Genomic DNA, 23,085 nt, shown 5'->3' on the forward strand with positions numbered 1-23,085 from the left:
TGGACTTGTCACAACTGAGCTAACTAATCACGAGGAGGGTTAATGAACATGTCATCAAGGTTCTGGATTACTAAAGAAATAACAACAGATGAAGTGAACTGTGCAAGAAAGGGCAGCACGTCTACTCCTGTAGTTGTCATCTACTATACAGTGGTATAATGAAGGCCTATGGTAATGGGAATTCGACAAATTTCCCTCTGTTGGGGAGGATGGGAAGGATATAGAAGGACCTAACATTTGGTACATGTATCACGAAGGCAATGCCAAAAAATGGTTCTAATTCTTTGCAACAAGGGCAAAAACATTTCTGTTGCATGGCTTGTCCTTTCTTTACACCATATAGAGTAACCAGGTGAATTTGGATCTGTCATCCTCTGGAACCCACTGTGGTTCTCTTCTCATGTACAGAGTCTGCGGAGTCACTCTCAGTTTGGATCATTGCTTTCTTGGCGAGCTCATAGCCTGCAAAGTTCATTGCTCCGAGAGGAGCAATCCAGAAGAAGCGGGGGATCGCACCCTTGAACAGTCCGAGAGGTCCCTCATTTCGAAGGATGGAGAAAACTATCAACTGCATGGAGACTGGGGTGCCTGGTGGAGCAGTCATCATCCGAGTCTTCATCACATCAAAGGGAGTTGTGACAACTGCTGCAAGCCCTCCAGACAACGCTCCCACTGCAATAGTTTCCCATGGTTCCAAGTCTCTGTTCAACACATGCTGTGCCGCCTACAATAACAAGAGCATATGACATGATCATTAAATTCGTCAAGGCACAGGGCATAGTTCTGAATCTAATGGCATTGCAACAGAACTAGATATTATACAGATCTCAGTCCATTAAAAGAAAAGGTTCAGCAACTTCCCCGTAACTATATTTTTGTATTTTGTATATCCAGTCGAACAAAATTAAACTTCTTAAGAAAAATAGTGATCAGAGAAAAGTAATACATGCAGAAGAAAACAAAACAACCTTACTGTGGGCAATCTTTGAGGAAAATAAAACAAGCCAAATAATTCAGTCCAATGACATCATTGATAGACAGGTGGATAGAAGAAAAACTCCATTGAGATGCCATTTCAGAAGCATGAAATTCAAATATGCAGAACAGATTTTTTTTTTGCCGGGTCGGTAGAAGGAACCGGCGCCCAAATTTCATTAAGATTGGGAGGAATAAAAACAAAGTACAAGTAGTTTTCGCTTGCATTAAACAAAGGCAGCTCACTGCACCTTTCAGTCAACAAAATATAGATGGAAGAAAACCAATTTTAAGGTATGGTCCAAAGAAACAATAAGAACTCACAATACCTTTTTAGCTTCTGCATAAAGACACATTCCAGCAACATAGAAAGGAACCTCTCGGCAAAGAGTGGCCCCAGTGCCACGGAAGAAGCCCTTTGGACCATCTTTTTGCATGGTACCAACAATGGCCTCCCCTACATTATTGAAGATTCCAGCCTGCAAACGCTGCTTAAGAACCTCACAAGGTATACGGACTGCTGTTCCCAGGATGGTGCTGCAGAAGGAAGAGAGTGATTGCACCTGCGAAACAAACATGTCTATCATCAGATTTTCATATATGCAACATTTTCTCGGCCAATATACTAGGTCAAAAAATTTTAAGTTCATTGAGGCAGACAAGTTTCATGATGACTAGACTCAGCTCTCAATTTTCTGAGAATAATTAGCTCTTGATGAACTAAGATTGGTCAAAAGCCATAACTAATGTAGCAGAGGGCTTGACACAGGTTACATTTTCTGTTGTTGAGACTGACAAGGTGGGTATGGGATTCCACATACCCATGCCAATGACACAGTTAGTAGCACATGCAAAATTTTGCACAAGGAATAGGAAAGCATACCTGAATATCTGAAAGTGTTGGAGCAACACTTTTTAACACAAGCTTGCTTGCCTCAAATATTCCTGTTCTCAAACCATGGCTGCAAATGGCAGGATGTGAATATGCAGCCTACATTCAAATTTGCCTCTAAAACTCTGAATCGACACTAACCTTGAAAACTGACCAAGAATTGCGGGGATAGAACCCCGATAAAGTCCTCGGAGCCCAATTTGTGGAAGTGTTGATATGAGATCAGGAAAAGAAAGAGAAGATGCTTGGACACGTGTCTGATACAGTTTAGAAAATAAAGAGCTTGAATCAGAAATATCATAAAACTGTTGAATTTCTCAAGCAAAAAAAAAATCCATTAGCATAAAATCTAGCAAGTAAATTCATTATCGACTTTCTAAAAAAAGTAAGGCAAGTTCATTGTAGGTAATGCCTTGAGTGAAGGGCGATCATTCATAGAGGAAAAACTGGAAAAAGAAATAGTACAAATAAAAAGCTCCTGCCAGTAGTATGCTTTGTATAAATTTCTATTTGATTGCATCCCATGATATTCCCATGGAACCTGCTAGAAGCAGATGGTGTTTGTCATAATTATCTAAAATTTAGTATGTTGGATTTTATTTGCTCTGTCATTAAGACATCCTCTTCTAACAAATGCCATCAAGTGAACACACTGTTGAATCAGTGCTATCGGTTAAGTTGTTTACACTAAAAGGGTTAAAAAGTAACAAGTTTGTGTACCTTCATTGAATCAATGGGATGCATCACGGAGGTAGAAAGTGCACTAGCAAGACCTCCAGCTAAAGCAGACTTCAGAACACTTCCAGTTGATATTTCTACCGGTGGAGGAACAGCAACCAAAGTAGCAGCTTCAAACCAAATGTTCCTAAATGCATTCACAAGTGAATAAATGAGTTAAGTGGAAAGGTTAGTATCTAATGCCATGAGAAGATAGTCAAGAACATGTTATTATTTTCATGACTGGTCAGATATCAATTTAGATGAGGAAAGGGTTATTGTGTAATGGTTCAAAGATGCAAACATGGATTCTAACGCAAGACATCAACATACCGAGGGTCATCTTCAAGGCGCTCTGAAGGAAGCAGGAGCATGAAATTGCGAAAATGGCTGTAGGAGATTGATTCTTCTGAATCTGCATTTAGGTACCGCAGCATGGCAGCAGCATTATCTTCATTGGCCGGAAGGCCTGCACCTTTTAAAGATGTGAGAATTTGATTTTTGTGAAGTGTCCCAGACTTGCTCAAACACAGGGTGGTGTATGCCCGCAATATTGTTGGCTCCTTCTGCTCCATCAAGGATAGAAATTGTTTCCACCCAATTGATTTTGAAAACAAGTTACTTCTGGTGCGCCGTAAAAAATCCCGAGCATACCTCCTTGGCAATCGCCTCTTTCTCATTGCAATCTCAAGGTCTTCCAGGGTGACTTGACCATCACCATCTCTGTCTAACTCCTCAAAGAATCGCTTTCCTGCAGAAGCAACAAAAAAGAGCTTAGGATATCAACATGCAAGAGTTACCTCCATCTATTTCCAATAGAACAACAAAGTAACATCATCAGACATAATATTTCAGTGATATCAATGTCATACCAACAGCATCAAGCCAATATCTGGAGCTCTAGTTATCTGTACATGATTGTACACCATTGGGGAATTGTGTTATGCATATTCTGAATCTGAAGAGTCTGAAGTAGTGCGTATGAACGCACAAAAGAAATAAGATACTACAATCATGTTGTGCTGGAAGTAATAAGGTTGAGGACTGGTAATATTTAAGTAACACATACTGCATGCATTTTCTCGGTAAAACCAGAAGAATACTGAGTTAGAGAAAACACCATATCCTATATCTGCGTACTTGAACAAAACCATGTGAATCTTTGTAAGAAACTAAATTCAGCATTTATCCTACGGTTGTTAGAATTAGTGACTTGTCTTATTGACATAACAATGCTATCATGTTATTAGATGTCATGAGACAAGAACAATATTGTTCAAACTGAGGTACAGTATTGGCTGTATTGCTAAAAAGAATTGAGGTGTAGAGAGTCAAAAAGGATATCAATCAAGTGTGTCCATTATAGGCCAGTAATAATTAACAAACGAGGTTACAGTGCATAAGGCATTTATGGTGATGGGAGAATATGACAAATGAAGGTGAAGATGAAGATGAAGATGGTATCATGTACCTTCAAATTCTGCATATCGGAAGAAGTGGTGTACAGAGAAGAGTTTCTTCTTGTCTGGATGAGTATCAGGGGATGGCAAGGACCTAGCAACCAGGTGTGGAACTAGGTCAATCAACTCGGTGAGTGAAAGTGTGGAAAGTGTGGAGCGTAGGCGGTCAACAGGGATGTTGAGCAGGCGAACAGGCAGGGTCCGTGGTGGTGGAGAGTCATTAGCAGCAGTGTCCTCGGTTTCGGTTTCAGTTGGAGTTGCAGGTTGGTGTTGGTGGTGGGCGGAGACAGACGGTGGGGAGAGGAGGGGTGCGGGTGGCGGGGGAGGCGGCGGTACCCCAACCTTTGCGAAAGGGAGGTTTCCATGGAGGAATAATGTGTCCAGATGTAGCTTTGGTTTGTGCTTGTCCAGGACCTCCTGCAGGCTATGGGCCAGGGAATCGAAAGCAGTGCAGAGAAGGAGGTGGAGCTGCGGCTGCGGCGGTTTAGGCTTGTGTTGGGTGCGGAGGAGGAGGAAGCATGGAGAGGGGGGAGACCTGTGGAGGAAATGAGGAAGAAGATGATGATCCATATTGGATCCGGCGGGGGCGGGGGGCAAGGGAAGTTGGAGGTGGGCGAGGGCGGCGCGGGCGGCGGCCACCATGGGGTGCTCCGACCCGGACATAGCTCACCACGACGACGAGCAGGAGGATTTGCGGCGGCCGGCGGGGGGTAGTTCCCCGTCCCCGGCCGCGGAGGAGGAAGAAGAGGCCACCACCACCACCACGAGAGGTCCAGAAGCGGCGCCGGCGACCCCACCCGACCAACAACACACACACAAAAAAAAAAAAATTGCGCTCAAAATATATGAGAAAAAGCAAACACTATAAACTACTGGTAATAGTAAATAAATATCCAACCTAGCCTACTTTAGAAAATAATTAGAAATTTTCCATTCGTCGCACCTACATCTTTTATCCATCTCATATGCTTTAATTTCTAGTTCTATTACCGATTACTCTCCCCTCAAGAAACGTTTTCAAGTCTTATTTTATTTCCAAACACGGCCCGTGATACCTAGATTTTTCCATGAGCAAATAATCTCATCAACCATTGAGAAAATGGTTGAGCCTAATTAATCTTCTATGTATATGAACTGGTCGTGTATAAACCTATGCTGCAAAACCCATACCATATGCAATCTGCAGCGTCACCTGCACAACATCCACATCCATCAACAGACGCCGTCATGCCCAAACAACTTTGCCTTACCTCCAACTGCATGGTCCAGATGCATTGCTCCATTACAATGTGCTTGGGTTTTCAAGCTGCCTAGGAAAACACAAGTCGTCGACCCACACCAACAATGTCATCCATGGGACCCTTCCCTCAGCACACGGAAGCCTAAAAGCAACAATGAAGTCACCACCTAGCCACAATGATAGAATCTTGGTTGTGCCGAGGCAGTTGTTTGGCTTGCAAGATGGCGTTGTGAGACCTAAAATCAATCAAATAATAGCAAATCGGTTTCTACTTGAAGAGAGAAAGAGCACATGAACAAGAGGAAATTGAGGATAACAATGAGCCTAAAAAAAGAGCTAATCCAGTCGAGGACACAACTTCAGTTTGTTTTTCGTCACATTATATCGTCTTCAAACTAAACCTCTAGAATAGGTGAGTAGACGGTTATTTAACACGTTTTATTCGTTTGCCATTGTCGCAATCACCTTTTTTACACCGTTACAACTTACAAGTAGGTCGTAAGTATCTTGCTGGCCTACTTAAAAATAGTGTATTTTGCTGATCCATACAAGTCATTTCCATCTGTCATTTGCGTACTGCATGGCCCATTCAAGCGAAACGAACAGTACAATGCGAGCTTGTCATCTTTCTCCAATGTGCAGTGCAATATGTCAAAATGCACACGAGGCTTCACGCGTAAATATCAATGCGTCCGGTGGTTATGGAGACAGACCTGTGCATTGCACGCACTGATTCGAACCCTTTCATCGATGTCAATTTTTCATACAATTTTACCTTTACAACCCCATTGGGGAATTGTAATATGCATATTCGCTAGGTCAAAAAAAATGCATATTCTGAATATGTAGAGTCTAAAGTAGACACGGGAGACCAAAAAACAACACCGACCCAGGCTAAGGCTGTCAATGATGCTACCATGGGAGCGACAGTGCCACCCCTCCCCTCTTTCTCTCCATCTCCCCCCTCTTTTCTTTCTCCTTCCATTTTTCCCTTTTCCTCTCTCTTGATTCTCTAGATCCGGTTGTGCCTTTTCAAATCCACCTCGTCGGTGATGGTGATGAGTCTGGTCGGCGGTGGCACTGCTTCGTGCGTAGGGGTGGATGTCGAGCTAGCTCAGCTCGGCTCAGCTCGGTTTAGCTCGTTAGGATAACAAGCTAGCTTGGCTCGGCTCGTTATCCTAACGAGCTAGAAACCAAGCTCGGCTTGGTTCGTCTGCAAGCTTGAGCTAGCTCGTATAGCTCGTGAGCTTTGGGAACAAGAGAGAAAGCGAACAAGGGGAGGAGAGGCGCCGGGGGAGCGACGACATCCACAGCGGCGTCGGGCGCTGGGGAAGAGCGGCGCGGGCGACGGCGTCGGTCGTTGCCTCGCTGGGAGAGAGCGGTGCGGGCAGCAGCGTCCATGGCGGCGTCGGTCGCTGCCTCGCTGGGGGAGAGCGGCGCGGACGGCGACATCCACGGTGGCACCGGGCGCCGAGGAAGAGCGGCGCGAGCGTCGGCATCCACGGTGGCGCCGGGCGCCGAGGAAGAGCGGCGCGAGCGTCGGCATCCACGGTGGCGCCGGGTGCCGGGGAAGAGCAGCGTTCGCGGCTGCGTCGGGCACTGAGGGAGAGTGGCACGGGCGGCGGCGGCGATCGCTCGGGGAGAACGGCCTGGGTGGGCAGTGAGCGGCTGGCACGACGCGATGGTGCCTGGTGGTGGAGGCGGACTGGCGGCGGAGAGATGGAGAGTTTGAGACACAGAGTGAGGACTAGGGTTTGCTCTAATGGGCCTACTATCCTTGTGGGCTTTGTGGGTTGCCTGTTGTTGCTGGGTTATGAAAGCTCGTTAAGGCTCGCGAGCAGCTCGCGAGCCGGCTCGAGCTGGCTCGTAATCTCTAATAAGCTAAAATGCCAGCTCGGCTCGTTAAGAAATTCAAACGAGCCGAGCCGAGCCTGTCACGAGCCAAGCGAGCTAACGAGCCACGAGCTTCCTGTCCACACCTATTCGTGCGAGAACCAAACAAGGGCTGGAGAGGCGCTCGGGCGCCGTGATGTGTTGCGAATGTGATGGAAGGCTGGAAGCATCAGTACAGGTGCTGAGCTTGAAGGTGATCGATCTGCCCCGTCTCAAGCCTGACTTCCTTAGGGACCATGAATGGTTTGGTGGCAAGGCAGGATGCCGCAACAAGTGTTGGTGATGACGGTAGTAATGGTGGCCTTTCTACCCTCTAGAAGGAGGTCAGCTCTGTTGTGCCGCATCGGACGGTCTACCCTACGTCCTCAGCAATGAAATGGCGCCTTGGCAGCGACAACAAGGTGGTGTGTCGAAGCGGCAATGAAGGCTGTGGGAGTCAGCGGTGGCGGGTTCTCAATGTTGGCTCCTTGAACACATGCCGACAACACGGTGGATGGATCTGGCCTAATGGCCAAATCACCCTCTAGGTGACAAAAGGTTGTTGCACCAAGATGGCCTAATAGCCAGGATTACGATAGGTAGGTTGTCAATGCTGGCTACAAATGGGGCATAACACTAGATCTGGGGCCTAAGTGCCACTAGATTTGAGATGTCTATGCTCAAACCCATTCATGTGCGGCAAGCTGCGTTGGACGGGCTTCTTCTCTAGCTGTTAATAGTGAAATTTGGTAAGCCCGGAGTAGTCATCGGCTTAGAGTCAGCATCGGCTTTGAAGTCCTGAGATTAGCCGATGAGAGTTGCCAAGTCGTCAGTTGTCGGATTCTTGCTATATTCGGTTAAGGAAATTGATCTACTAAAGGAATCTTATCCAGAAGAGACCAAGTTCAAAGAGAATGCGGCATGGCAAGTTATGTATTAATTAGGAATAGTTTGTTAGTTTCCTGTTATCTTTAGAAAAGTGTGTTTAGTGTCCTATAAGGACTTTATCTTTTCCTTTTATCTTTAAGAAAGTTTCTTTCTTGTCCGACAAGGACTTGTATCAACTCATGGGTATAAATATGTATACCCGGGGTCTATGTAATCTATCGTTACGATCAATACAATTCGGCGCATCACCACCCTTTTTACTTCTACTTTTGTTTTTACGTTCCGGCGGAACTTGGCATCCGACGCGGGGCTGCATCGTCTTCGATCTCTGGCGAAGGGATAAATCCAATGTTCCGCCGGTCCAAGCAATTGTATCGTCTACGTCGGTGTTGTTCAAGGTTGCATCAGGACATTCAACCTCTTGGATTACTCTGGTTTGGATAATATATTTGCTTGGCTATTTATTATATGTCTATGTTAATCTAGTCCTAACATCTCAATTTAGCTCTATCGGCTGTTTCTCGCTTTAGGGTTTCTGCCGGTATCAGCTAATTCGCCTTGCTAGATTAGATTAGCCTAGGCATCTACCACCCTGAAAATCAGTCAACGGCTTAATTGTCTAGATATTATATTTCTTTTCATACTTAGTGCTGCATCAGTTAAGTTCGATCTACTAAGTCATGCTTAGAACTATAATCTCTAACCTGCTTCTTGATTGCCAATAAGAGTTTCATCGGGGTTTCAACCGATGAGTTATCTAGACGTTGCATCGGCTTACAAGGATTGCATACATATTGGATTTAGCCGATCGCAGTAAAATTTAATTGTTTAATATAATCTTGTGGATTTTATGACATCAGACCTCCAGTCGATGTATGCTTTAACCTTCGGATCAGTGTTTATTATATATTGTTTCTAGTCGATTGGTTTCTACTCGATTATATTGTTATTTTATTACATCAGCCGATTGCCTTTATATCATCATCTATATTGGACATATAGCCGATTTCTTAAACCCTATCGCTATCGGCTGGTATCGGCATCGGCTGGAATCACTACATCGGCTTGTCAGCCGATCGGCTGTTTTATCTGCTGTTTATATATCTTGTCAGTTGCAGGATCAAACTGACTGGCACGCCCGTATCTCATCAATCTTTGGACCTGCACAGGAGTTAAGCAGATCTTCCAGGCCGGTGTTTTTGATTTTTTCGTCAACACTAGCTCTACTGGATGGCATGGGCAAGGAAGGCACTAGGGATAGAAATTGTTAGATTTGGATCAATTGGATTCGCCCAATGACAGGGGCAAGGTGACGAAAGAGCTAGTCAGATGTGAATAGAACATGGATGAGGGGGGTCCAAGAGTTCGGACTACATATCAATGTCGACTCGGTGCAATTTTTGGTGTGGTAGGATTCATTAGGCAACGAAAGGTATGAGCCTTCGAGTATTTTCATTTTCCTTTTTCTTTTGTTGTTTCTTATTTATGAGATTTAAAATATAAGTATTTATTTATCCTTTGTTTGTTCTCGTGGATATAGATGCTAGATTTTTATCTATTAGCTAAACTTGAAAATAAGTAATGAGTATGAACAATAGAAGAAATACGGTAGTGCAATCATGTTATGTACTCCCTCCGTTTCACAATGTAAGTCATTCTAGTATTTTCCACATTCATATTAATATTAATAAATCTAATAGATATATATGTCTAAATTCATTAACATCAATATAAATGTGAAAAATACTAGAATGACTTACATTATGAAACGGAGGAAGTAGGAAGTAATATGGTAGAGGACGGCTTATATTTGAGTAACATACGGCATGCATTTCCTTGGTAAAATCAAATAATACTGAAACGCCAAGCGCGTTTTATTTGTGAGACCTACTATTTTTTAAATTTTGTGACTGTAATGGTTAAGTATGTTCTAAACACCTTAAGTTTTTTTTAAAAAATAAAATAGTTCTCGAAAGGATCTTTAATTGATACCGGCACACAGAGCTCCTGATTTTGTAACAACTTGTTATTTAAAAAAAATAGATTTCAAAGGAAAAAATATATAAGAGAAGATAAATTTACGTGAAATTCTCGTAATTTACGTGAAATACTCGTATTCGTTGAGAAAATATTTTGGGTGTGTACGGAAGATGCAATTAGGACCTTGCACGCAAAAAGAAATAGCTCATTAGCATAGATTAATTAAGTATTAGATATAAACATTTTAAAAAATATTAATATAACTTTTTAAAAACAAATTTCTTATAATTTTTTTTTTAAGAAAACACCGGTTATCATACAGAAAACAAGAAAACAAGGGAATAGAAGTTGAAAAATGAGAGATCGTATAAATTTTTCTACTATTATATCGTGCATAGCTAGCATAGCAAATTAACCAGCTGATTTGGCATGTATCTAAGCTATTTATTATATACCGTTCAAAATCATTTCCTTGTAACCGGCAACGACCGGTCTTAGGTTGGTTACGTTGTGTAACAAAAATACTCTATTTCTTCTAATTACTGACGTGCAATCTTTTTATTTGTTTATGAAAGAAAATTAGAAAACAATTTAGTTTAAAATCTGAAGCAGTTCGGAATATATGAGTGGGAAATCACTAAAGGAAGTTTTTTTTAATGAAACTTGTACAACCTACTTTCTGCAGAGTACTCCAAATCATAAGAAGGGGTGGGACCGGATTGGGAGGGGAGAGAGATCAGGCTCCTCTACCTTCGAAGATGTGTGGACCCGATAAACCATGGACCCGCTTGTCCGTGACATAGACACGGTGTCTTTGAAGGCAGAGAATCTCAGTTCGGATAGTTTTTTTCAGACCTTTTTATTTTTTTAATTTTATTTTTCCGAAAAGTATTTGCAAATCTGAACCTTTTGGCCACACCAGATCGTGACTAAATCACTTTGTCACGTCACGCATAGCTGGCGTGGCAAAACAATCGTTGGTTCAATTTTTAGAAATATTTTTCGGAATGTATATTAATAAAAATAAAAAGAATTAGGAGGGGGAGGAGCCCTAATCTGTGGCGCCGGGCTGGCCCTGGGCCTAGGCGAGTTGTGCGACCGCCTAAGGCCAGAGTGGAGGGGGGGCCATCACCACCTCCAACCCAACAGGCCCAGTCACTTGGCAGGAATCGAGTATTGAGATCGAGGGCAACGCGCGATGTGGCGGTTTGTGGGTCCTGGCGCTCTCTCTTTTCTCCCTGACCGCGACGGCCGCAACCCTCGATCTGTCCCTTCTCTTTGCAGCGAGACGACGAGAGAAGACAAGTCAAGCATAAGTGCAAAACCAGCAGCCAGGTAGTCTCCGCTTCTTGATCTTGTTTGCAAAAAAGGCTCACTGCATCTATAATCTATTTACTCCAAAATTTAGGTTATGATTTTCTTCTTCTTTTGATTTACTTACATGGCAAGTCCACTATTTTAGGTGTTAGTACAATATTACTTGACAAGCATTTGTCGATTAATTTGCTAAAGAAACTAAAGAACTTTATTGATTTGCAAAGAAAGAGAACTAGAAGTTCTTTTTTACAATACACATCGGATCTTGTTGTCTTCAATTTCTATTTATATAAGTTATTCAGACTACTTTATTTCTGTGGTTTTTTTATTGTCTAATATACTATCAACATTGTTTATCAAGAATAAAATATTATATAACAATTTACAACTAGTTGATTTATTATTTACTATGTTAGTAATATTGTTTTTGTCACTTTAGAGATTAGACCACAGTTACATATTACAAATAAAAAATATTTAACCTTAAGGGCCTATGTCACCGAGTTCACGTAGGGCCCTTGAAATTATAGAGCTAGCCCTACGAACGGGCGGCGGAGGGGGAAAAATTGGAGTCGGTGAGAAAGATGGTGAGCAGCATGAAGCTTCCTTTGGTGGATGGGGAGGAGCAGTCGTCCTATGACCCCATGGGGGAAAAGTTGAAGATGATGAGCGGCAAGATTATTTCGGAGGAGCAGCGTCTAGTGGAGTTGGAGTTGGAGTTGGAAGATGAAGAGGAGGTGGAAGATGAGGAGTTGGCCGAGCTGATAACGGCGCGAGACTTCCGTGTCAGCTGGGAACATCGCTTTACCCCTCGCTATTCCTTCAACGACACCAGTAAGTAATAAATCCTCCTCCGCCCCGCCGTTTTATTCTGCTTCCGTTTCTTTCTTTACTTCAACGCAATCAAGATTATTTCTGCGAATCTATCTATCATGTTTCGTATCACCATTATATACTGGAGTATATACCACTATCTATTTGTGCTCCAATTCTGGTTGTTCCAAGTGTCTTGTTTTATTTTGGGTTAAGAGATTGCCAGGCTAAATACCTGTGTTTGTGTGTCCTCAACTATATATGCAACACATTTAGCATGTGAAACAAGTGCTAGGTTTTCCTAATTACACTCTATAAACCATCACAGTACAAATCCTGTTAATCACAACAGGATACTAGAAAGATTAAATTTGAACCAGATCCGATAGATTATCTGACGTGGTGCCAACTAATTATGTTTCATATATATATTGGGCCGCAAAAGCATGTTAAATAATCTGAGCCAATTTGTCTTTTTTTTCCCCTTCATCTAGCACAATGAATTCTGACAGAATTAAAGTGGAATATCAATTAGTTGCTGATTCCCTACTTATTGGAGCAATAATCCCTAATTTTGTATGTTTGTTTATCTTCTTTTTTTTTTTTCAAAGTAGCAGGCAGGAGATCTGCTAGCTAAATACATTAGAAGAAGCAACAAATAGAGTCTAGTTTAGTACATACTAAATAGGATATCTACAGCGCCAAGAATAGCAACTTGCATATCAAAATCCGCATTAGAGGGTATCAGCACTAAACGCTAAGGGTAGCTCGTTTACGTCTTGTATCACCAAGAAAACCACCTTGTTCTTGGGTTGGTCCTGGAAGACCCTCATGTTTCTTTCAAGCCGGATATTCCACCACGTAACAAGCAAAGCTCCCAATACTCCCTTTCTGTTTTCACATGGTGTCATTGCACTTGACTTGTTCCACCAATCTGATAGACAAGTGTAGGTTGAGTTCATTGCTGTGATCTGTAGTTTTTAGCGAATCATTTCCTACACTTTGGTCGTGAAGGAATATTCCTTAGCAAGATGATTGGTGTCCTCGAAAAAGCTTTAGTGCAGAGAGTACAAATCTCATTACATGGCCAATGTCTTTTAAGCAAATTTTTGGTTGCTAGTACCTTGTGGTGTAACAATAGCCAACCAAATAATTGGTGCTTTGGTTCGTTGTTTGCTTTCCAGAGGCTGGTAAAATTTGAGTATGACACACTTCCAGTGAATTGTGCAAGATACGCGCTTTTTGCCATATATGATGTCATTTTTTATCCCTGGCTGCAGTTTAACCCCAGCTAATAGATCTGCAATCCAAACTAGTTCATTGATTTCTTCAATTGTTGTTAGGGGCCTTAGCAGGAAATCTGTTGTCAGATATTTCAACTAGAATAGAGTTGTTTGTTCTCTTTGCTAGTTTGAACAGACCTGGCACCAGATCCTTTTTTCTCCCATTCTGAATCCAAGTAAATTTCATAAAACTACAGGTATTTTGCACAATTTATCACAAAACTACATATTTAAGAGCTTGTTTCACAAAACTACAGATTTAATGTCTCTGTTTATCACAAAACTACAGGTACTTTGTATAATCTATCATAAAACTATATATTTAAGAACTTGTTTCACAAAACTATAGATTTATTGTATTCGTTTATCACAGAACTACACATTTAGTGTCTTCATTTATCATAAAACTACGGATTTAGTGTCTCCATTATTACAAAACTACATATTTTGACAATGCTAATACCTGTAGTTTTGTGATAATGAAGACACTAAACTTGTAGTTTTGTGATAAATGAATATATTAAATCTGTAGTTTTGTGAAATAAATTCTTAAATATGTAGTTTTGTGAAATATTGTGCAAAGTGCATGTAGTTTTGTGATAAATGAATATATTGAATTTGTAGTTTTATGAAACAAGCTCTTAAATAGATCATGCAAAGTATATGTGGTTTTATGAAATTTACTCATCCAATTATCGTTCCAGAAGGTAGCTTTACTCCCGTCACCCAACGTGATGGTAGCTGCCGCCGCAAAAGGTTCTTTGTTGATTGTATCACAAGGAACCTCCATTTGGCGAAGGGCCCTGGCGAACTCCTGCAGCTCCAAAAATGGGTCCACCCAAATTTCTTGGTTTGGCTGGCATACAGTCGCCCAATTTACCAAACTGTGTCCAGGGGTGATATTTTCTGGGTCTTACCCTTTCCACAAAAAGGCTCTCCTAATTCTGTCAATTTTCTTGATCAACCATTTTTGTACGTAGAACTGTGAGATGGTATGTTGGGATTGAGCTCAGAGCAGTCTTGATATGTTGTTCATCTTACTCCTCATTCTCATCAAGGTTAATGTCTAGTACTCCATATATGTGCTTATCCACATTGTCACATCAATCATTTAACTAAAACTTGGATTTTTGAGTCAAAAATGGGACACAACAATAGCATCCACAATGCTATTATTTGATAATAAATATTACTGCTACTTGACTGCAGCAACCGTATGTCCCATGCGCTATACGGAGGGACCTATCCCAAGATATGCTTGCTGTGGTGATACCTTGCAGATCTTCTCTCTCCAAGTGAAAGAAGCAAAAGGTGGTCTTGACTGGCCGCTGCATGTGTATGGCTTGGTTGCCACCAGGGACTCTGTAGATCAAAGGCGCAACCTTCTTTTCAGGTGCACAAGGGATAATTGTCAAATTCTCACTCCACAGGTATCTATCTTGTAATTTCCTTATACCTTTATTGTTTTCTCATTTTTCTTTTGCAGCTTGAAGTGCTCAACCTATCATACTAGTAGATTACTACTGTTCTGTACACTTGTTTGTATAAATATGTTGTCTTTTTGGAGTTATTAGTGCATTCATAGGCTGGCTGCACCTAAACTGTCAATTGAAGGCATGTTTGCAATTTTTTTTCCTTACCACTCTTTTTTCACATAATTCATTGGTAAAAACTAAAAACTGAGGATTTGTTTAGTTCCCAAATTTTTTTTCCCAAAAACGTCACATCGAATCTTTGGATATATGCATGGAGCATTAAATATAGATAAAAAAAACTAATTGCACGGTTTGCACGGAAATCGCGAGACGAATCTTGTGAGCCTAATTAATCCATGATTAGCCATAAGTGCTACAGTAACCCACATGTGCTAATGACGGATTAATTAGGCTTAATAAATTCGTCTCGCGGTTTCTAGGCGAGTTATGAAATTAGTTTTGTCATTCATGTCCGAACCCCTTCCGACATCCGGTCAAACGTCCAATGTGACACCTAAAAATTTTCTTTTCGCGAACTAAACACACTGTGAGTTGATAGAATTGGCACCACTATGACCTATACCTATACTCCTTTTGAAATAATCCACTCGTGGTGTTGGCATTGAATCTGCTGTGTCAACTCTTCCTACCACAGTTTTCTATAAATCAACCTGTGATGATAGTTAATATTATCAACAGCCAAACATAGCAGTATTGCCACATGTATAACCAAGATGAGCACTCACTGTTGCAAATAAATGAATAGCATATTGCATGCAAAACATAAATTAGGTTTGTTTATTTTAGGCAATATTATGGCATACTTTCTTTTATTGGTAGCAAAGCTATTGCATTTACCTTGTCTATGGAAATAGAAGTTTTGTGATGGACCGTCTTTAACATGGGCTCGTAGGAAATAACTGCATGGATTGGTTGCATACTGGATCCTTATTATACGGAGGGAACCAAGTTTTAGTAATAATCAATTGGTTGTGATGCCTGCAGGATTCACACCTGCTGTTAACAGGCCCATCTCGTGCAGTTGTGGTAATTGATCCAGTAACGTTTGAAGTTGAACTAAAGGTAAAAGGAAAAACAGAGGCTGAGGATAAGGTGTTGAGCCTAAGGGTCTTTATGCACCACACTGTGCATGCTCCGCAGATGTTTGTCCAGCAAACATGGGGAGCTTGAGTTGACATGTGCTGGACTTGTAGAGCAGTTGAGGCCACAATGGTGAGTATCCAAGTTAGAGAGGGGTCATGGCCAGATCATATACGAGGGTTGGTCGTTTGTCGTACGGGCAGCGTAGAGGGAGGGGATTTTGTGCTGCTTGATTCTGGAGATGGAAGAATGCCTATTAACAGCTACGATGGTGGCATTGAGCTTTCAAGGCGTCGTCGCACAACCTCAATGTCGTCGTTGCAAGAGGCAGTGCTGTTTTCAAGCCTCGCCGTGCCGGGAGTACTAGTCTTGTATGGGACCTTGGGTTTTGTAAGGTGGAAGCTACTGTTTGTTGGTCGCTCCACGCGACCTTGAGGCAAATGCTCTCGGGCATGCCTTGATCCATACTAATCACTTTAGCTTGTTTTGATTTTTGAGTTAACGTACAGCTCGGCTGCATATGCTTGCGTAATTGTGTTTTTGGCGTCATGGTCTGCTCAACCCCAGCCGTGTTCAGGACTAGTACCATGTAACATATATATGCTTCAATGTCAGAATCCAACCTTTTTAACTTTCTGCTGTTTTCTTAATGAAGGTTAGCTGCCTATTCACTTCACTGAACGTACATGAAGCGCAGCAGCAGTTTATTAACCAAACACGTATAGTTAGCCAGCAGCTACGTTGAATCAAACAACAGATCGAAGAGGAATCATCCGTTCCGTTCCACCGCCAAATCCAATGTCATCCAATCACTTCAATTTGCATCTCTCACATCACCATCTCTTACCCTTATTCAGACCGCAACACCCTTACATATATAGCGTCAAGTAATGGAAGCAACCACATACATACATCGTTGCATACACATGCAGGCCTGCAGGCTGCAGCTAATCCAATCCCGACCAAGAAGCAACCGGTTCAATTCATTAACACCAATTAACATATGGATGGATGCAATCAGCAAGATGCAAAATGAACAAGATATTTTCCCCACAAGCATCTGGGACTGGAAGGGACATGACATGCCCACCCTTGTTATCGTCAAATATCAATCTTGACATTATATCAAGCCTTCATCTTCAAGTTCCACTATTTCGCAAAGGAAAAAATATGAATTACCCCCCTAAACTATCGTCGTCGGCCGAAGTTCCCTCTGAACCAAAAAATCAGACATCACTCACCCTAAACTTTTAATACCGGACGAATTACCCCCCTCGACCCAATCCGGAGCAGTTTTGTCCTACGTGGCGCACACGTGGCAACCCAGTCAGCATTTCTTTTTTTAAACACGGTGGGGCCTGCTTGTCATTCTCTCACCTCGTTTTCCTCTTCCCCTCCTACCCCTCTCCCTCTCGTGTCGTTAGGAGAGCGGTGGGCGGTGGCTCGTCGTCAGGAGCGGCCGTGCGGCCGGTCGGCGCACACGGCGGCGGGCGTGCGAGGGCGGGCGGTGGACGCGCGAGACTGGGAGGTGGGCGGCCGCGCACGGCGGCGCGCGAGCGCGGGCGGCGGGCGCGCGCCACGACGAACGAGTGCGGCTGGTTGGCTCCGGTCGACAACGTGCGCGGTGGGGCAAGCGGCGGCGGGCGCGGTTCCGGTCGGCGATGGGTGCAGCAGGGAGGGCCAACTGGTCGGCGGCGAGCGACGAGCGGCGACGGGCGTGGAGGGGTGCCTCCACTCGGCTACGGGCGCGGCTGGGCGAGCGGCGGCGGGCGCGTCTCCGGCCGACTGTGGGCACAACACTAGTTGGCAGCGAGCGGCAACGGGCGCGGCTGGGTGGCCCTGGTCGGCGGCGGGTGGCGCTCCAGGCGACGGCGGGGAGGGACCGCCACCGTCACTTATGCCGCCGCCACCACCGCCGTCGCCGCTTTCCCTGTCTGCCCTGCCACTCGACGGCTCCTCTGCCGCCGCCGCCGCCGGACCTAGAGAAAGTAAGGGAAGGGAAGGGGAGGAGCGGCTACGGCGAGGAGTTGGCGTCGCTGCCAGCGACTCGCCACCCAGCCGCGCCCGCCGCCGCCGCTCGCGCCGCAACCCACCTCCCGCCCCTACAAGCCCCGTGAGAGAGAGAGAGAGTGAAGAGGGAAGGGGAGGAACGGCTGCGGCGAGGAGATGGTGTCGCCGCCAGCGGCTCGCCACCCAGCCGTGCCCGCTGTCGCCGCTCGCGTGCCAACCGCCCATCGCCCGCCCTCGCGCGCCCACCGCCGCCGCCGCCGCTCGCGTGCCGACCACCCACCGCCCGCCCTCGTGCGCCCGCTGTCCACCGCCCGCCCTCGTGCACCCGCCGCCCACACTTGTCCGCCGCCGTGTGCGCCGACCGGCCGCGCGGCCGCTCCTGATGACGAGCCACCGCCCACCGCTCGCCTGACGACACGAGAGAGAGACAGAGAGAGGGGTAGGAGGGGAAGAGGAAAAGGAGGTGAGAGACAATGACAAGTAGGCCCAACCATGTTTAAAAAAAAAGAAATGCTGACTAGGTTGCCACGTATACGCCACGTAGGACAAAACTGCTCCGGATTGGGTCGGGGGGGGGGGGTAATTCGTCCGGTATTAAAAGTTTAGGGTGAGTGACGTCTGGTTTTTGGGTTTAGAGGGAAAATTCAGCCGACGGCGATAGTTCAGGGGGGTAATTCGTACTTTTTCCTTTCGCAAAATCAAATATCATCCCCTCATACTGAGATAAAAACAGTAAGTATGAGGGGAACTTTTAGAGGTTAATTAAAGCACATTTATACAAACAAGTGTACAGAGCAGTGAATTGCCTACTGGAATTGTGCACACATTATCGTCCCCTCGTACTGAGATAAAAACAGTAAGCATGAGGGGAATTTTTAGAGGTTAATTAAAGCACATTTATACAAACAAGTGTACAGAGCAGTGAATTGCCTACTGGAATTGTGCACACATTATCGTCCCCTCGTACTGAGATAAAAACAGTAAGCATGAGGGGAATTTTTAGAGGTTAATTAAAATACAAACCACCTCATTCCAAATATGTGAATGCACCATGGCAGGTTGCCCATTTCATATTTGAATGAAACCATAAGGATTACTAGATAAAAACTCTATCCAAATATATGCCTTAAGATAGACAACAACATGTGAATAACTCAGGTAGCAATTAGATACGATGATGCTTGTAGATCAACTATTATTCTAAGGTAAAAATATAGTACAGACGATTATTGCATCACAGAATAGCTACTAAATACTAAAGCTCCTACACAAAGCATTGTGAATGCTCAACCAAAAAATACATGGAGCACAAATACTTCAGCACCATCCTCTAAATGATTCATTCATATAAGCTATTAGCCAGGTTTATGGTCATGTGACAAGGAAGGAATACCTGGTCTTCTCGGTTTTAACTTGTAGTTAGACCATATGCATGTTGATATGATCAGCATGCAGTTATTAGATGAAAGAACAGCAGCCTGGCTACAATTTCTAAATCATTACAACAATAGGTGAAAAGAAGTAAACTGCAAGATAGAGTATATAGGTTATACAATCGTAGATAGAGGAAGAACTCTAGTACAAGAGCAAAGCCTGATGTACAATTATGAGATAGGGGATTTCTCTAGAATTATTATGAAGCCAATCAGAAGATAGGGACACCCAATTACTCAATTAAATGATGCAACCTAATAGCATACAGATGCAGTAAGTAATAATAAATGTAAGATGAGCTAGTAAGATGCACTCATCAATGAAAGTAGTGGTAGAATTGAGAAGCATCCTCAAGAAGAAAAGTGTAGTAACACTAGCAATCAATCCCAAAGAGACAAATTTTGCGAGCCCAAGTAATTAATTAGCAACAAATGTTTGAAAGAAGGTAAGAAGAAACAGTAAGGGAACCATAAACTTGCACTAGGGTATATTGCTTCACAAATCAGTTCAAATTTGAATGGAACCATAAGGATTAGTGGAAAAGAACTCTATCCAAACATGCATTAAGATAGATAACACAACTTGTGAATTACTACAAATTAGCATTCAGATGTACTAGCAGCAATAGATGAGGTTGCAAGAGGAGTAGTAGTAGAATTGAGAAGCATCTTCAGTAACAGTAACTACACTGTAACAATCAAAATTCCCAAGAGGCACATTTTGCAAGCACAAGTAGGAGTAATTAGCCACAATTGTTCGTCTGAAACAAGGTAAACAAGAGTAAAGTTGAACTAGGGTAGGGTACAATTGGTTGGCAGATCTAGCAAGAACTCAGCAAGCAGATCCATATCCCTACTACTCCACTAAGCTTAGGTTTGTCTTTCTTCATACACAAAAAAAAACATGTCATCTGATCCGATCCGATCCGATCCGATCTGATCTGATGAGAGAGAAAGTAGGGGAACAAGAGAAAGGGGGATGGATCAGGCGGAGGCGGAGGCGGCGGTGCGGGAGCGGTAGAGCTTGCCGAAGACGTGGAGGGCAGTGACGAAGCCTATGAAGCAGAGCGACATGACGAGCACCATGGTGGGCGAGAGGCGGAGGCCGGGCGCCTCGTCGGTGTAGAATCGCAGCATGTTGCTCCCGCCGCCACCGGAGAAGCCCCCGGAGCCGCCGGCGGTGGAGGCGCGGCGGCGGCGCATGCCGGCGGCCGCAGCGGCCGTGCCGCGGGGGCCAACGGTGGCAGGGCGGGCGGCCCCGGCGGCGGCGCCGACGGAGGACTGGGACTGGGAGGAGGAGCGAGCCATGGCGATTCGGGTGGAAGACAGGGAGACGAGACGACGAATAGTCTACTCTCTGGGCTTGGGTTTGGATCTCACATGATATACTAGTACTGTACATACACCCGCCCGCCCATATAGGTGTCCAAACGGGCGGCACGGCCCGGCCCGGCACGGGCACGGTTCCGGCACGGCCCGTTTCGGCACGGCCCGTTAGGCACGGCTGATGAAACGGGCCGTGCCGTGCCGGCCCACGTGCCGAGCCGCCGGCCCAAGCACGGCCCGTGGATGGCCGGGCCGTGCCCGTGCCGGCACGGCACGCCCGCGGCCCACGGGCCGTTCGGGGCACGGCGGCCCGTGAAGGCAGGCCGCCAGCCCGCCAGCCTGCAGTGCACAGTGTTTTTTTTTAAAAAAAAAGCAAAGGAAATGTATAAGGAAAAAAAATTAAAAATGGAAATAAAATGTTTAAAAAAAAGTAATGATTTACTAATGTTAAAAAATGAAAAAATGGTATTTAAAAAATGGAAATAAAAGTTTTTTAAAAAAGTAATGATTTGCTAATGTTAAAAAAAAGAAAAAATGGTATTTTTTTGTTGTGTTGAAAAATTTAAAAATATAGATTGTGATTCATTATTTTGAAATAATTTAAAGATAAATCCACACTTGCGAAAATATTGCAAAAGAATTTGTTAAAAATAGTAATGACCTTTATTGATGTTTATATCATTACAGGATACAATGATACATGCTGCCTCGTTAAAAACTTTGTCATGTAAAAACTCATAGGGGAAAATGAGAAAATCATGACAAAGAAAAGAGTACAGCTCAAAGGTCAGAACTACTTCTAACAAAATTCTACTGGGGTTGGTCTGGATCCAGGTAGAGTTGCTCGAACTGGGCGGCCAATTCTTGGTTGTCCGCAGTGTATTGGGCATGTTGTCGAGCAAGCTCCCAGTCTTTAACGCTTAGTAGCATTTCGACGTGGTCGCTGCGCAGAGTCGTCCTCCGGTCTTCGATGATTCGGCCGCATAGACTGAAGGCCGATTCGGAGGACACCGTCGACACGGGCACCGTCAACACATCCCGTGCTAGTTTTGAAAGCACAAGATATGTTATCTTGTGGTCATTCCACCACCCGAGGACGTTGAAATCTTGTGCTTCATGGTGGATGGCGTCGCTGTCCAAATAACCGGACAACTCTTCGGCCACAACATGCGAAGAGGCGTCTCCACTTGTAGCCGACGAACTGCCACCACCTTGGATTGAACTTGAAGACGATCCACCCCAAATCCTACCCCACTGTATCTTCTTCTTACCTGTAGTGGGGATAGGAGGGGGTCTCTGCTGGCGAACTTCCTGAAACTTTACTTCATATCTTCCAAAAACCTCATATAATTTACGTCTAACCTCAGTATAAAAAGAACTATAATCTACACCTATAGTATCTCCAACAAGTGATAAAATAGCAGACAATCCCCTTAATTTACACCTAGGATCTAAAACAAAAGCAAGAGCATACAACATAGGTATATTTTTCCAATATTTCAAATATTTTTGTTTCATGTGAAAGACAGGTTCAGTTAGAACGTCATCATTTTCGTATTCTTTAAATAAAGTAGCAATTTCAAGAAGGTTGTGCAAAATTATATTAGCAGTTGGATAATAAACTTGTGACAAAGTTAGAGTACAATCATAAAAAGTTTCTAGAAATTGGTAAAATTTTTGGACAATTGCCCAAACATGCTCGTTCAGTACTGAAGACCCGTCACTGTTTCTTGGGCCACCACGTGACTGAACAAAATCAGAAAGTAAACTACTATAAGGTAAAACAACTTTTAACATTAAATACGTTGCATTCCACCGATGCTCTGCATCGGTGGCAAACTTACGAGCTTTCACACCGGCCGCATTGCAAAACCTCTTCCATGCAGCAATCCGCGGGTTAGAAGCAGTTAACCACGCGATTGCTTGACGAACAGCATCGATGTGGTCACCTACCCTCTTCATGCCAGTCTTAACAATCAAATTAATTATATGACATGCACAACGCTGATGGAGTAGAAAAGATTGAGCATACACACAAAATAAAGGTTGCAATATTTCAATAGCCCTAGAATTAGCAGATGCATTATCTAGGGTGACAGCAAATATTTTATCAGCAAGATTAAATTCATTAATTACTTCCCTAATTCTTTCAGCTATGTTTTCTCCTGTATGTGAGACATCTATTAACCTAAGCCCTAAAACTCTCTTTTGTAATTGCCAATCATCATCAACAAAATGAACAACTACGCTAAGATAATCCTCTCTAGCTCTACTACTCCATATATCTGAAGTAACACTAACAG

At 43.7% G+C, this 23,085-nt stretch overlaps 3 protein-coding genes across 3 annotated transcripts; 1 reads left to right on the top strand and 2 right to left on the bottom strand.

Annotated features, from left to right (window-relative positions):
- Positions 1 to 39: 39 nt before the first annotated feature.
- Positions 40 to 4,780, bottom strand: LOC4351248 (calcium-dependent mitochondrial ATP-magnesium/phosphate carrier protein 1). The gene is made up of 7 exons (XM_015765174.3): positions 4,056 to 4,780; positions 2,918 to 3,335; positions 2,588 to 2,732; positions 2,009 to 2,124; positions 1,859 to 1,937; positions 1,305 to 1,538; positions 40 to 724 (listed from the first exon to the last, which is right to left on the bottom strand). Exons 1-7 carry the CDS (start codon positions 4,705 to 4,707, stop codon positions 368 to 370), a joined length of 2,001 nt encoding a protein of 666 aa, XP_015620660.1. The 5' UTR covers positions 4,708 to 4,780; the 3' UTR covers positions 40 to 367.
- Positions 4,781 to 11,891: 7,111 nt separating this feature from the next.
- Positions 11,892 to 16,515, top strand: LOC107277411 (uncharacterized). Its single transcript, XM_015764086.3, has 3 exons — positions 11,892 to 12,175; positions 14,647 to 14,867; positions 15,918 to 16,515. Exons 1-3 carry the CDS (start codon positions 11,926 to 11,928, stop codon positions 16,101 to 16,103), a joined length of 657 nt encoding a protein of 218 aa, XP_015619572.1. The 5' UTR covers positions 11,892 to 11,925; the 3' UTR covers positions 16,104 to 16,515.
- Positions 16,516 to 20,175: 3,660 nt separating this feature from the next.
- Positions 20,176 to 20,812, bottom strand: LOC9269540 (protein transport protein Sec61 subunit beta). Its single transcript, XM_015763287.3, has one exon. It carries the CDS (start codon positions 20,762 to 20,764, stop codon positions 20,441 to 20,443), a length of 324 nt encoding a protein of 107 aa, XP_015618773.1. The 5' UTR covers positions 20,765 to 20,812; the 3' UTR covers positions 20,176 to 20,440.
- Positions 20,813 to 23,085: the final 2,273 nt, after the last annotated feature.

This window comes from Oryza sativa, chromosome 12, assembly GCF_034140825.1.
Source record: "Oryza sativa Japonica Group chromosome 12, ASM3414082v1".
Taxonomy (NCBI): domain Eukaryota; kingdom Viridiplantae; phylum Streptophyta; class Magnoliopsida; order Poales; family Poaceae; genus Oryza; species Oryza sativa.

What these genes read in the sequence shown, in the direction of transcription:
- LOC107277411 (XM_015764086.3), top strand. Translation starts at nt 11,926, where the DNA reads ATGGTGAGCAGCATGAAGCTTCCTTTGGTGGATGGGGAGGAGCAGTCG. An exon ending in CTATTCCTTCAACGACACCA is followed by an intron (nt 12,176 to 14,646) that starts GTAAGTAATAAA and finishes ACTTGACTGCAG; the next exon opens with CAACCGTATGTCCCATGCGC. An exon ending in GTCAAATTCTCACTCCACAG is followed by an intron (nt 14,868 to 15,917) that starts GTATCTATCTTG and finishes TGATGCCTGCAG; the next exon opens with GATTCACACCTGCTGTTAAC.
- LOC9269540 (XM_015763287.3), bottom strand. Translation starts at nt 20,764, where the DNA reads ATGGCTCGCTCCTCCTCCCAGTCCCAGTCCTCCGTCGGCGCCGCCGCC.
- LOC4351248 (XM_015765174.3), bottom strand. Translation starts at nt 4,707, where the DNA reads ATGTCCGGGTCGGAGCACCCCATGGTGGCCGCCGCCCGCGCCGCCCTC. An exon ending in CGCCTTGAAGATGACCCTCG is followed by an intron (nt 2,733 to 2,917) that starts GTATGTTGATGT and finishes GAATGCATTTAG; the next exon opens with GAACATTTGGTTTGAAGCTG. An exon ending in ATCCCATTGATTCAATGAAG is followed by an intron (nt 2,125 to 2,587) that starts GTACACAAACTT and finishes AAACTGTATCAG; the next exon opens with ACACGTGTCCAAGCATCTTC.